The sequence below is a fragment of the Marmota monax genome, unplaced genomic scaffold (genome assembly GCF_021218885.2).
Source record: "Marmota monax isolate L192 unplaced genomic scaffold, Marmota_monax_Labrador192_F-V1.1 WCK01_AAM20220418_F8-fsc00020, whole genome shotgun sequence".
Classification (NCBI taxonomy): domain Eukaryota; kingdom Metazoa; phylum Chordata; class Mammalia; order Rodentia; family Sciuridae; genus Marmota; species Marmota monax.
Window position 1 is genome coordinate 3905385 of NW_026692912.1, and position 13922 is coordinate 3919306.

The 13922-nt window shown below is 36.7% G+C and overlaps 1 protein-coding gene across 2 annotated transcripts in view; it reads right to left on the reverse strand.

Moving 5' to 3' along the window:
- Tmem245 (transmembrane protein 245) overlaps positions 1 to 13922 on the reverse strand; it is an 82581-nt gene that overhangs the window by 37485 nt on the left and 31174 nt on the right. For both annotated transcript variants that reach the window (XM_046451715.2, XM_046451716.2), the window contains 2 exons: positions 9994 to 10076; positions 5799 to 5889 (listed from right to left, as the gene is read on the reverse strand). In XM_046451715.2, the coding sequence (XP_046307671.1) occupies positions 5799 to 5889; positions 9994 to 10076 (174 nt within the window). The remainder of the gene's footprint in view (positions 1 to 5798; positions 5890 to 9993; positions 10077 to 13922) is intronic.

The window sequence follows — 13922 nt, forward strand, 5'->3', positions numbered from 1 at the left end:
ATTTATTCATAAACCAGACACAAACTAGTGAATATAATAAAAGCCATCTATCTCTATATAGCTTAAATTTAAAAATGTATTTTCACCTACATCAGATGATCTTTACAACAATCCCAAGAGATAGAAAATGGTTTTGATGAGCTGGGAGAGTAGCCCAGTGGGAGAGTGTTTGCCTAGCATGCACAAGACCCTGGGTTCAATGCCCACCACCAGGAAAAGAAAAAGAGGAGGTGGGGGGGGGGTAATGAAGCTAAACAGCAGTCAGGATAAAAACTCTAATGTTATTTCAACTACAGTATATATAACCTATGAACAAAAAAACACCTCCTAGAGCAAATTACTCAAAATGATTAAAATCCACAAGTGCCCATAATCTAATTTCCTTTAGTTACTTTAGTCTTGTATATATCATGACTGTCAGACACTAACTTCCTACCAATTCTCCCATCAGTTTCTGAGCTCTCCCTCACCAGAAAAACCCTAAAATTGTTAGTTGGCATAAATCTAGGTCGTGCACACATGGTGGCCTTTTACAAAGTAAAGCACTATTTTAAGCAGGCATCTCTTTATAAGTCTCACTCTCAGCCCAACAGCTAAATACCACAACCATTAAAGGACAAAATGGCATAATTTTACAAACATATTATAAAACACTCTTTCCAAAATCCTGGTAATACCCACCATAGCAGAATATTATAGACCCAGAACGCTGTCCTGCTCATTTAAATACATAGTGCAAGTCACAAGGAAGACTGGGCTAGAGAACAGAGTCTGATGGACTTAACATTGCTATTCCCAAAGAATGAATGAAGGGCACATATCGTTGATAGTATATGACATGCTCTCTATATGTGAAAGGCAAGAAAGCATTAAAAGCCATCAGAAAATGACTTGAGAAGGCAAACATCCTCATGTCTAAAATGGGAATGATAAAGTCAGGGGACAATTCTCTGTACTCATCCCGCTTGAAATCTCAGCATTTGCCAGACTGAGGAGGTCTTTGTTGACACACCTTCTTCTCTAGGCTTCTGGGCTGCACAGGTTGCTTTCATTCTACCTCAGGACTATGCCTCAGTCCACTGGCTCCTTCTTTGACCTCCAAAACCTCAAGTGCTCCAGGAGTCTACCTGTGATCCTCTTCTATCTGCCCTCTCTACTTAGGCCATGTTATGAGCTGTACCCTGTCCACACCAAAATTAACATGCTGAAGTCCTAACCACCAATTCTTCAGAATATGACTGTATTTGGGAGAGTCTCTCAAGAGGTAATGAAGTTAAAATGAGGCCATTGGCATAGGCCCTAATCCAATATATCTGGTATCCTTACAGGAAAAGATTGGGACACAGTCACATACAGGGGAAGACGATGTGAAGAGACAGGAAGATGATGACATCTAGAAGCCAAAGGAGCGAGGCCTCAGGAAAACCAACCCTGCCCACACTTGAATCTCACTTAGCCTCTAGAACTGTGAGAAAATAAATTTCCATGGTTTACGCCAACCAGTCTGTGGCACTTTGTTATGTCATCCCTTGCAAACTAATAGAGGCCACTTCATCCAATCTCATGGGTACCATCTAATAATTCTTTTTTCTTTTTTCACCTTTTGTATTTTCCTCATTCCAATTTCATAGTGACCATTAGAGTCAACGAATAATTTTCTGGCAAAAATCAAACAAAGTCTATCCATCAACCATCTAACACAGGAACTGAGTGGATTATGCCTGTATCAATAAGAGGGACATTATATATAATTTCTTGTTTCAATGCTTTTTCTAAATCAAAAATAATTTCAATTTACTAACAAACTAAAAAATCAGAACAAAACTCAAAAGGACAAAAAATTCAAAGAAACAATATTCTGACTTACCCAGATTATCTATTCTATGTTATTTTATTTCCTTTAGAATAATTTATTCTCCTTTGCCAAAATCAATCATGCATAACATGAATTAAATGGCTGACTTCCCCAGCAGAGTCAAAGTTCTACAAGGGCAGGGTCCACATATGTCATGTTCCATTAATCTCAGGGCCTCTGGAAAGGAATCTTTTAAATGTATCTGGTGAATCCACTTTAAAAGGTATAAACATCTACTCTTTTTGCATGAAATAAATGTGTGAATACTTCAATCAAAATGTCTGGAAGATAATATATGCAGGCTTTCTTCAACACACTTGAAGTGATCTGACTTAGCAAATGTCTTCTAACTTCAAAATTTTAATATTACATGACATAGAACATTCATCTTCATCTACTTCCCAAGACTCTGTAGTCATAAGATATAGAATAAATCTTCTCAATGAATTGTTTTCCTATAGCCTGAATACCCACAGAGTAAAGCTTGGACCTGACATTTGGGTAGATCAGGCCTTAGGGCTCCGCATTCACCCCCAGTGACACAGCAGAAGCCCCATCTGATGACTCCTAAGCTGCCATCTATTCCCTTGAACTCCAACTCTGTATATCCACCTGCCTTCACGGCAGTCCTATCCAGATATTAGGTAACTCAAACTAACTATGCCTCAAATTTAATTACTGATCCATCCGCGTCACCTAAACCCTATTATCACCTCCACATCTTTTCCATCAGAGCTATTCTTCTAGTTAAACAACCAAAACTTCCTTTCCTTACGTTCTATGTCCAATCTATGAGAAATTCCTCTTACCACAAACAAAAAAACAGAAAGAAAGAAAATCCTAAATCTGACCAATTCTTCCATTTTATATTTCTACAACCCTGATCCAAGTAGTTAACATCTCTCACATGGTCTATTAGAGTAACCTTTCTTTTTAAATTTAATTTATTTTTTTTAGTTGTAGGTGGACACAATGCCTTTATTTTTATTTATTTTTTTATGTGGTGCTGAGGATCGGACCCAGTGCCTCACCCGCGCTAGGCGGGTGCTCCACCACTGAGCCACAAACCTAGCTGCTATCAGAATAACCTTTTATCTGGCCTCTCTGTCTTCTCCTTTTCTTGCCCCCTTCTCCATAAAGCAACCAAAATAAGGTCCAACATGCTAAATCAGGTCACATCCCCTTCTATGTAATTTGCATAATGCCTAAATTTATAACTAAAATAAACCCCTACCTTCTTTGTCCTGATCTAGGCTTGCCTTGCTGCCTCAGCTTGACCCAATCTTCTACTAATCCTTTGCCAACTGCCTTCTTCTCATCATTAAGTCTTAATGGAAATGTCACCTTCTCAGAGACCTTCTCTGGAATTCTAGCTAAAGCATCATGCTACCACATTACTCAATAAGGCAGCACTTATTAGCATCTGAGTTTTTTTCATTTGTTTGCATGCTTGATGACGGTCTCCACTCACTGGAGTATAATCCCTGGGAGAGTGGAAACTCTGTAATTTATCACTTTCCACCCAACACCTAGCACAGAATGGGGCCTGTTTATGGCTGGCTGGAACCTTCTTCATTCTGATCATTTATTCTCTTGCTATCCCAGATTTTTATTAAAGACATAAAAAGCAGAAAGGGTAGTTCAAGCAAGAATGCTGAGTGAAGAAAGCCAACTGGAAAGTCCACGTTTGACCCAAACAATATGAAGGGACACAGGAGATGAGGCTGACAACATAAGCTGGGGACAGGAAGACCAGATACACACCCTGAAAAACTCTTCTGGGAATGATGTTTTCCCCTATTTCAGGCCTCTCTGGACTTTAGCTCTTACAACCCAATTCTTCTTATATGATTTTTAGTTAGATAAGACTTTTAGCTCATTAAAAAGTTACATCTGCAGTTTTTTAAAAATAATTTTATTGATATATAACTCACAGGACTTATAATTCATGTAAGTACCCAATTCAACGATTCTTAGTATATTCACAACATGCAACCATTACCATATATCATTTCAAAACATTTTCATCATCCCAAAAAGAAATCCCATTCACATTAACAGTTACTCCCTCATTCTTCCCCAGCCCCATCACTCCTGGAAATCATAATTCTATTTTCTGTCTATAAATTTGCCTTCTCTGGACATTTCATATAAACGAAATCTTACATTCTTTTATGACTGCTTCTTTCACTTAACATAATGTTTTCAAAAATAATCCATGCTGTAACACTCATCATTACTTCATCCCTTTATATGATTAAAATATATCCCATTTTATGAACATTCAATGTTTTTAGATATTATTCCGCTGTCTTTTCAATCAAGATCACACATATTTTATAATTTTTGTTATCAAATGCCCATCGTCTTCATTTTAGAAGGTTTTATACCTATTTTTCTCTAAGTAATTTGAAATCTATTTCTTTAAAATCTAAGGTCCATGTCTCCGGCTACCCAAAATTCCCTCTACTTTATACTCTTCCCAGAAAGATAAGGATTCTAGAATAAAAATTTCTCCCAGATATATTAATAAAGAATAAAATGCCATGATTTAAGCAAAATAACATGTCCTAGAAAGCTGAAAATCTTCTGCAATGGCTGGATTTTCCTCTTATGACAGTTCTAAGATAAGTAAAAGATAAATTTGTGGATGCTTATCTCATATATAAATAAATAATATATGCATGTATACATTATTATTATTTTTTTTTAAGAAGGAACATGTAGTGATTAACTTATCGGGGACAGACACAACTTTCTCTCAATTTTTTTTTTTTTTTTTGGTGGGGTTGGGGGGTACCAGGGATTGAAATCAGGGACTCTCAACCACTGAGCCACATCCCCAGCCCTATTTTGTATTTTATTTAGAGACAGGGTCTCACTGAGTGACTTAGAGCCTTGCTGAGGCTGGCTTTCAACTCATAATCCTCCTGTCTCAGCCTCTCAAGCCACTGGGATTACAGGTGTGCACTACAACCTGTGGCTCTCTCAACTTTTAACCAGACTTGTTCCATCTTTAATTCTGGGGAGGGAGGAGGAGATTTGCTTTCAAACAAGAAATTATATACTGATATAATTTTCCAGCCACTAGTCTCACTGCAAAAAAAACTTGTCACCATATGAATCTAATTACTTCAGTATATTAAAACTTTACTCCCATGGGCAACAGTAGGAGAGAAAAAAAGAATATCCCAAACCCATACTGAAGAAGCTAATATCTAACTGTGACAATTATGTCTTTCCTTCCCCTTCAGTCAAGGTCATCTCCTCAAGAACACTCCTGTCTCTGCTTCTTTGCTCACATTAACTACCCTTCCTAAAATACAGTCTTCCTTGATCTGCCCTTCCTTCAAAGTTTATCTCAAGTGCCATATGAAAGCACTTTCTCCAGTTTAGCACACACCACTACCACACTATGGCAGAAAGAACAAGGATTTGGAGCTGGTCATTAGCCTGAAGCTGATTTCCTATATGACCAACGGGGATCTACCCAGCCTAGCTGAGTACGTTTCCTCATCTGCAAAGCAAGCAAAATAATTCAGACTCCTGTAGCTTTCTTGAAAAGATTAAATGAAACTAATCGGAAACTGCCAAGCACTGTTACAGGCAGATAAGAGGATGGCTTATTACCTTTTTCTCCTCCTTTGACCATATTTGACCATCCAAGATTAGTGATCATTCTGTCCTAAAAAAAATAACAATCAGATCCACCTCAAGAAGAAAGTAAATGAATAACCTCTTAGATTGTTGAGGCTACTAGCACTGTATGGTGTGATTATCTAGAGCTTTAATTTCATTTTATGTTGCTTGTCAACCTGTAGATTTAAGCTTATTTCAAAAATGGAAATCATTCCAAACAGAATCTCTATGCTTTCTCGAAGCAAGAAGTCACTACCAACAGAGACCCTGCAAAGAGGAAGCCACAGAAAGGCTCTTCCCTTACCTTGTGGGTTATCCATTCTCGCCCATACTGATAGACATTGTTAGCTGCAGAATTCAGGGCTCTTTGGACCACCTGAGCCTCAGGAAGCCAACTAATTTAAAATAAAAAATGAAAAAAAAAAAAAAAGGATATTTTTAGTGTACCATTCCAAAAACACTTTAAACATGATGTGTTACTTTAGGAAGCAATAATGCCAATCAGTCATTAATACACAGATGTGCATCACAAGCAAGGATTGTTGACATCTGGGCCTGACTGGCCTAATTGTTATACTCAAAATTTCCCTTTGATCTTAGCATTTAGACCCACTTTTCCTCCTTCATTCCACTTTGCCTTGTTTCTCTGTTCACACATAATCTGGGTCATTTGCCTATTTCAGCACCAGAAGTAGTTCTGGAACACTGGGATAGTCAAAATCTGGAACAAAGTTCTCAAAGTGCGATCCATGAACCAGCAGCACCAAAACTGCTTGAAAACCTGTTAGAAAAATGAAAATGTGGGCTGGGGATATAGCTCAGTTGGTAGAGTGCCTGCCTCGAATGCATAAGGCCCTGGGTTCATCCCCAGCACACAAAAAAAAAAGAAAAAAAAAATGCTTGGGGCCAACCCTGGACCTACTGAAAAATCGAGACTCATCGATCTAAGGAAGTGAAAAACTGAGAAAGAATTCAGAAAATTAACAGGGTAAATAATTATTTTCAATTTATTATCCACTAAAGATTTTTTTAAGATGTGAGGAATTCCTGAGCAAAACACACATACAGTGCATGCAAAACCAGTAAAGTCCAAAGACAATATGTTGCACCGATGCAAATTTTCTGGTTTTGTTACTGTCGTATAGTTATGGACAATGACAACGCTGGAGGGGGTGGAATCAAGAGAATAGGGGACCTCCCTATACATGTCTTGCAACTTCATGTGACTTCAAAAGTTAAACCAAGTAAACAAAACACCTGTCTACAACAACCTGATCTAGGGCTGCTCCGACTACTGTGCGCTTTCAAAATAGCAATAGAGATGGCGCTATTACAATTCAAAACCAGTATGAAAGAACTTGGGTTTATTTGCCTTATAGAAGAATGACTGCCAAAGAATAGGAATCCTTTATAATACTGAGACTAGCCCTGGAGGACAACACCTGGGAGAAGGCTTGCCTGGATCAGGTGGCTCTTTCCTAAACCCTAATAGATGGATCATGTTGATTCCTTGCTTTCTCATTTCAAAATATTTTATGTTAAAAGAACATAAAGGGCATAGAGGACAGATGATCTCACTTCTTACCTCAAAGGCATACTGCCCTAATTTTCCACTTTCCCCAGTCCAACCCACTAAACTCAAGGGTTTATATTCATATCTATTCTGATCTGCTTTCCTCAATTTGTGCTGTGGATTCATCTCCTGCTTCATCCTCAGAGACATGTCCCAAGAATTACCCCTCTCCTAATATTTTCAATTCCTTCTACCGTACCAATTTCTTCCTTTCAGCAAATAAATGAGATTCCTCCATCTTAAATTTTTTTAAATTTGCTCTTCACCTCCCTTCAACCATCAGCTGCTCTTTCACAGATAAACATGAGAAAGATAAGCCCACACTTACTTTCTCTCTTCCCCATAATTTAACACAAAGTAATCTAATGAGGTTCTGCTCTGCTAACTGAATGCACTGATCCTGTAGTCACTACATCCAATCTCACTCTTACTTTTTCTGAAGCCTTTTTAGGGGAGAGGGGCAATAATGAGGACTGAACCCCAAACCTCATTCATACTCAGCATGACTCTCTCTACCACTAAGCATGTGCCCCAGCCCTTCTGTAGCAATCTGACATCTGCTATCCACTACTGCTTTCTTAAAATTTTCTCTGCCCTTGGCTTTCCTCTTGTTTCTCTCATTCTCCTTTGCCACCTATGGTTTTCTTTTCAGTCTTATCAAGGCCAGAGATAATCCAGAGGGCATATACCCAGGGTCCTCTGTGTGCATCACATACATTCTTTCTTAATACACTCTAATGCCAACCCAGACCTCCGATTCTGGACTCACACCAACTGCTAATTCCTTCCCTTTATCCCTGATTTCTCTCCTGCACTGCATACCCATCTAGCCTCCTGGATGCCTCCACCTATCCTTCCTGCAAATACCTAAAACTTAACAGGTTAAATTAAAAAAAAAAAAAAAGTGAATTTTCCCCACCAAACCTCTCTTCCATTTCCTGTCTTACTGAATCCACCATCATATATTAATTTCTTAAGCCAGAAGCAAGTCACACTAGATTTCTTCTTCCTATATCTAGTTCACAACCAACAAATCTCCTTAAGATTATACAACTCTATCCCTCCTGCCCACTCCCGCTAGACCTATCCACAGTCCAGGGCTTTACAACCTCTTATCAGGTTTTACTCTGATTCTCAGCTGGTCTCAAGGGCTACATCTTATACCCCACAATGCAGATGGGAAGACTGTTCTAGAATGAAATCTGATAACACTTCCACTTCTTATATCTTTTTTTCTAATATTTATTTTTTAGTTGTAGTTGGACACAAGACCTTTATTTTATTTATTTATATGTGGTGCTGAGGATCGAACCCAGGGCCTCACATGTGTTAGGCGAGCACTTTACCGCTGAACCACAACCCCAGCCCCCGCTTCTTATATCTTAGTCAAGAAAATAAACATCCTTGCACCCCTCTTACACCCCCTCTGGAGCCCACCCTACCCCAATGTGTAATCCTTCTGTCACTACAAATTGCGGAGTCTGCTTTCTCTGGAAGTTTACATAAATAAAATCATACACTACAGTCTTTTTTTTGCCTGATGTCTTTCACTCAGCATGCTCATACTGCATGTTGGTACGTGTACTATTAATTCAATTGTATTTAACGCTGAATAATACCCCATTGTATTGTATTTAACGCTGAATAATACCCCACTGTATAGATATGCCACAATTTTAAACTAACGAGAAGTACTGAGGACAAGTAACTTGGGTATACTCTAGGTAATATGGTAAGTCAGTAGAAATACATTTTCAAAGGAATTCTTTTAAGAATACTCAAATGTGATGTTAAAGAAAGTTCAAGCAATACCCAAAGCAGGCTTTATATTAAGAAATCAAAGGAGAAAAATCAACATAAATTTCAATTTATAATCCTAAAATCAGATTATTTCCTGACTTAATTAGTGACTAAAAAGGGTAATAGAGCAGGCCATGCCATTTGTAATGAAGTATAAAATAGGTAAACAGCATAACTCTGCTACCATTCCCCACAAAGACCTAAAACCCTTTTTACACAAGTTAAATTAAGCAAGTATACAGAACTCCTTGAGGTAGGAGAACAGTAAACTTTCTCTGTGCAGGGCTAAAGAATAAAAACCTTAGGCTCTTCAGATGTGGCCCTCTGTGCCACAACTACTCAAGTGTGAATGCTCAAAGTCCCAAATCAGTGAGAGGCAATAAGTAAATGAATGGGCAGAGCTGTGCTTAAAAAAAAAAAAAAAAAAAAATCACAAAAACAGGCAGATGGATTTGATCCTGGGCCAAGTTTGCCTATCCCCCCACCCCCCAAATTATTACAAATATGAAACTATTTCAAGAATTACATAGACAGTTGAGGAGTCACACATATAGTGCATGGTTCCCTTCAGCTGGATAGACACACTGGTTCTAAGTACTGATTGCCACTGGAGAATTACTATCCCAAGTTGTTAAAACTATAATCCTGGTCCTTCATCTCTAAAATGAGGGTAATTTCTTCAATCTACCTCAGTCACTATGCAAACAAATGACATCAGGCAGATGAAATTATAAACATGATGTAAATATATAAATCTCAATTCAAACATAAGGTATGGAGCTGGCACAGTGGTGCATGCCTATAATTCCAGCTACTGGGGGAGCTAAGGCAGCAGGATCATGAGTTCAAGGCCAGCCTGAGCAACAAAGCAAGATCCCATCTTAAAAAAAAGTCATTTATCATACATTAGTCCTAAAATTTTAAGCACTTGCCCCTCCTCTTCCCATATTACATGCCATTCTTCTGAAAAAAAAAATATATATATATATTATTTATCAAAGCTTTGGCAAACCCTATCTTTTAATCTTCTAATGTAGCTGTAATGGTAAAGATCATTTCATGCCAACAGATGTTAAAATTAGGTCATCCATCACTACTTTTTTTTCCCAAAAAACAATATTCTTACTTTGCCCACTCAGGGTGATTTGCTAGGGTTTCATTAATCAAATTACTTGTGACTTCAATCATGTGTACACTCTCTTGATGTACCTGTATTATGGATAAAGAAAAAAGAATCTCAGTAATTAATAAAACTAATTTAAAATTTAACTTTCTACTCTAGCTGGAGCAATGCTTTTAGAGTCATATAATTACACATCTTGGTTTTAATTAATTTATAATATGCACTGAAAAGTTGCTCTACATGCCCCGTGAAACACACTATAAGAAATAAAAAATACATGACAGTTCCCTGTCCTCAGGAAGCTCAACAATTTACTTGAGGGAAAAAAAAAAACATATAAACAGATATATATTTTACTTAAAATACAAGGATATGTATTTTAATACATATATAAAATGTTTAATTTGCATATATACGTGTGTGAATATATATTGTAACTACATATGCAACATGACACTCTATTAGCTAACAATTATATTGCTAGGTGAGATGTACAAGCAAATAAGCAACTGAGGAAATACAAAAAAGCCAACTGAGGGCTGGGGTTGTGGCTCAGAGGTAGAGCGCTCGCCTACCATGTGTGAGGCACTGGGTTGGATCCTCAGTACGACATAAAAATAAAATAAAGATGTTGTGTCCATCTATAACTAAAAAATAAACAAATATTTAAAAAAAAAAAAGGGCCAACTGAAACTGCACCTCTAACTTTGCCTTGCCTGATAACCAAGGAAATAAGGGGAATAAAAAACGAAATGCACCAGATGAGGAAAAGTTTATCTGTGACACCAAAACAAGGAAAGAAACAATTCAGTGCCACTTGGAATACAGTATCAGGTAAAGAAACAGAGCTGTCTGGAGCACAAGAGGCCTGACAGCTCATTCCTAAGTGACTCCCACACCCAGAGCTGACAAACCCTTAAGATTCACATGTAGCACACAAATCTGCCGAAAGAAAACCAAATCCTTATCCTTTTCTGACTGAAGAGGTCAGAAGCCACAGTAGAGAAGAAACGGATAAATCACAGGAAAAAGATCAACGGTGCTGCCTCACCATACCCTCTTCTCCTCACCTCTCCCTCTCCATGAAGTTCAAGAATATGCAAGGAACTGAAGAAACCTTGTAAAGATGAGGGCAGTTTCCCATAGGGATGTGTATGACCTCAGCCAAGTGGCAAAAAATGCTAGAACAAATCACATGACAAAATATGGAGCAGAACAGAGTCCACCTGCACTAACAGCCACTGAAGCAGTCACTGCAACCCACTTCCAATTCTATCAGGCCCCAGCAAAAGTGGAAAGAACACCAAAAGACAACTGTAGCTTGAAAAGGAAGACAAACTTTAAACACAGTGAGGAGAGAATCAACTCACAGAGAATGCCTGAAAAAAGCCCCAGACCAAGTAAGGCCTTATAAGTTCTTATGAAGTATTTAGCTTTCATTTGGTGGGACTTAACGCCTAGAAGTAACATGTTACTTAAGTTTTTAAAGTAAATCTGGACGCTGCATACAGAACAGAGTAAATAATGAAGCAGGAAGCTCTATTGGGAGGGTACTGAACTAACTCAATCAAGCCTGGTGATAGATTTGAGCAGGGCAGTGGTGGTGGAGAGGAAAGCAGGGACTGCATTTGGAATACAGCTTTCATTAACCGACTGTTTTGAGTTAGACCAAGTTTGTATTCCTGAAATGAACCTCATGGTTATAGTATATCATCCTCAATATATAGCTAGACTTAAACTCTTGTTTATTATGGATTTTTGCATCTGTTGAAATATTGATCTGTAGTTTTCTTTCCATGAATGTCTTTGACTAGTATCTGGGCAACAATGGCCTCATAAAATGAGCTGGAAAGTGGTATTTCTTCCTCTGCTAGGTGAAAAGTGTTTTGTAGAACAGGTAATATCCTTCATTAAATGTTTGATAAAATTTTTAATAAAATTTGTCAGCAAAATTATCTGGGCCTAAACTCTTCTTTGTAGAAGGATTTGCAGGCAGTAATTGAATTTCTAAGTATACAACTATTCAATTTTTCTATTTCTTCTCAATTCTGTTCCATTTCTTCCTCACAGGAATTTCTTCATTTAATCAAAATTATCAAATTTGGTGGCCCAAATTTGTTCACTATATTCCCTTATTTTCTTTTTAACGTCTATGAGACATGCAGAGATATTTCCTCTTTGATACTTGTTATTGTTATCTATTTTTCCCTTGATAAGTCTGGATAAAAATCTATCAATTTTCTTTATATTTTTCAAAGAAATTGTTTGTTATCTTAATGTTGTTTCCTGTTCTCTACTTCCAATTTCATTGATTTGCATTTGATCTTTATCATTTCCTTCCATTTACTTTGGATTCAATTTGCTGTTCTTTGCTACCTTCTTAAGGTAGAAGCTTAGATCACCGATTTCTTATTTCCTAATTTAAGAACTTAATGCTATAAATTTCCCTCTAAGGAATGTTTTAAATCCATCTCATAAACTGAGACACGCAGTAGTTTCATTTGCATCTACTTTAAAGTATTCTCCAATTTCCTTTGGAATTCCTTCTTCAATACAGATTATTTTTGTGTTGCTCAATTTCTAAGTATTTGGGGGATTTCCTAGATTTCTGTGACTGATTTCCAATTTAGTTCTGCTGTGTCCAAGAACATGCTCTAGAATTTTAAGATTTCCAAGTTTATTAAGTATTGTTTATCCTAGTATTTCATATTTATAAATATGAAAATAATTCTATTTTCATAGAATATAGTAATTATTTATAATGTAATTATATTTGTCAATTAATGTAATAATGTAATTCTATTTGTCAATTAAGTTGAGGTGGTTGACAGTGTTTTAGAAGGCTTCTAAGTATCCTTACTAATTTTCTATCTCCTTATTATTATTAGGAGTATTTAATGCCAAACTAAATCATAGATTTGAGCTGGGCATGGAGGTGCATGACTATAATCCTAGTAACTTCAGAGACTGAGGCAGGAGAATGCCAAGTTCAAGGTCAGCCTCAGCAACTTCATGGGCCCCTCAGCAATTCAGTTAGAAAAAAGACTAGGGGTGTAGCTCAAGGTAAAGCATTCCTGGATTCAATCCTCAGTACAAAACAAACAAAAAAAATACTTAAAAATTTTAAAATCATAGATGTGTCTATTTCTCCTTTTAACTATGGATGTTTCTATTTTAGAGCTCTGATATCAGGAGCATACATACTTATAACTTACTGCAACATCATATTATAAAAATTCCTTATTTTTCTCATAATATTTCTTTTTTTTAATATTTTTACAGTAGATGGACAATACCCTCATTTTAAAAAATTTTTTGTGTATATATAAATTTTTGTGTGTGTATGTATGTGTATTAGTATATGTATGTGTGTGTGTGTGTGTATATATATATATATATATATATATATATATATATATATGTTAGTTGTTGATGGACCTTTATTTTACTTATTTGTGGTGCTGAGAATCAAACCCAGTGCCTAACACATGCTAGGCAAGTGCTGTATCAACTGAGCTATAACTCCAGCCCTAATAATATTTCTTAATGATTTTTTTAGTTATTTTACTCTCTACTTTCTATTTGACCTATCTCTACTGTTCCTTTGTTCATCCTTTACTGCCTTTTATGTTCAGCAAATATTTTTAGCTTGTCACTTTAGTTTTCTTAAACTTCACACTATTTAGTGGTTGTTATTTATCTAAAATGTTCACATTTAACTGATCAAAATCTACTTCAAGTTAATAATGACTTACATCCACAAAAATATTTACAACTTCACACCAGAATAGTTCCAGTTCCCAGCTCTCTTCTTTATATTACATGTAAAAATACTACTTATAAATAGTTCATTTATATATGTTATAGAGCCCACAGTAGGGTATTACATTTTTCTAAATAATCACATTATTTAAACAAATTAAGAGAGAGGG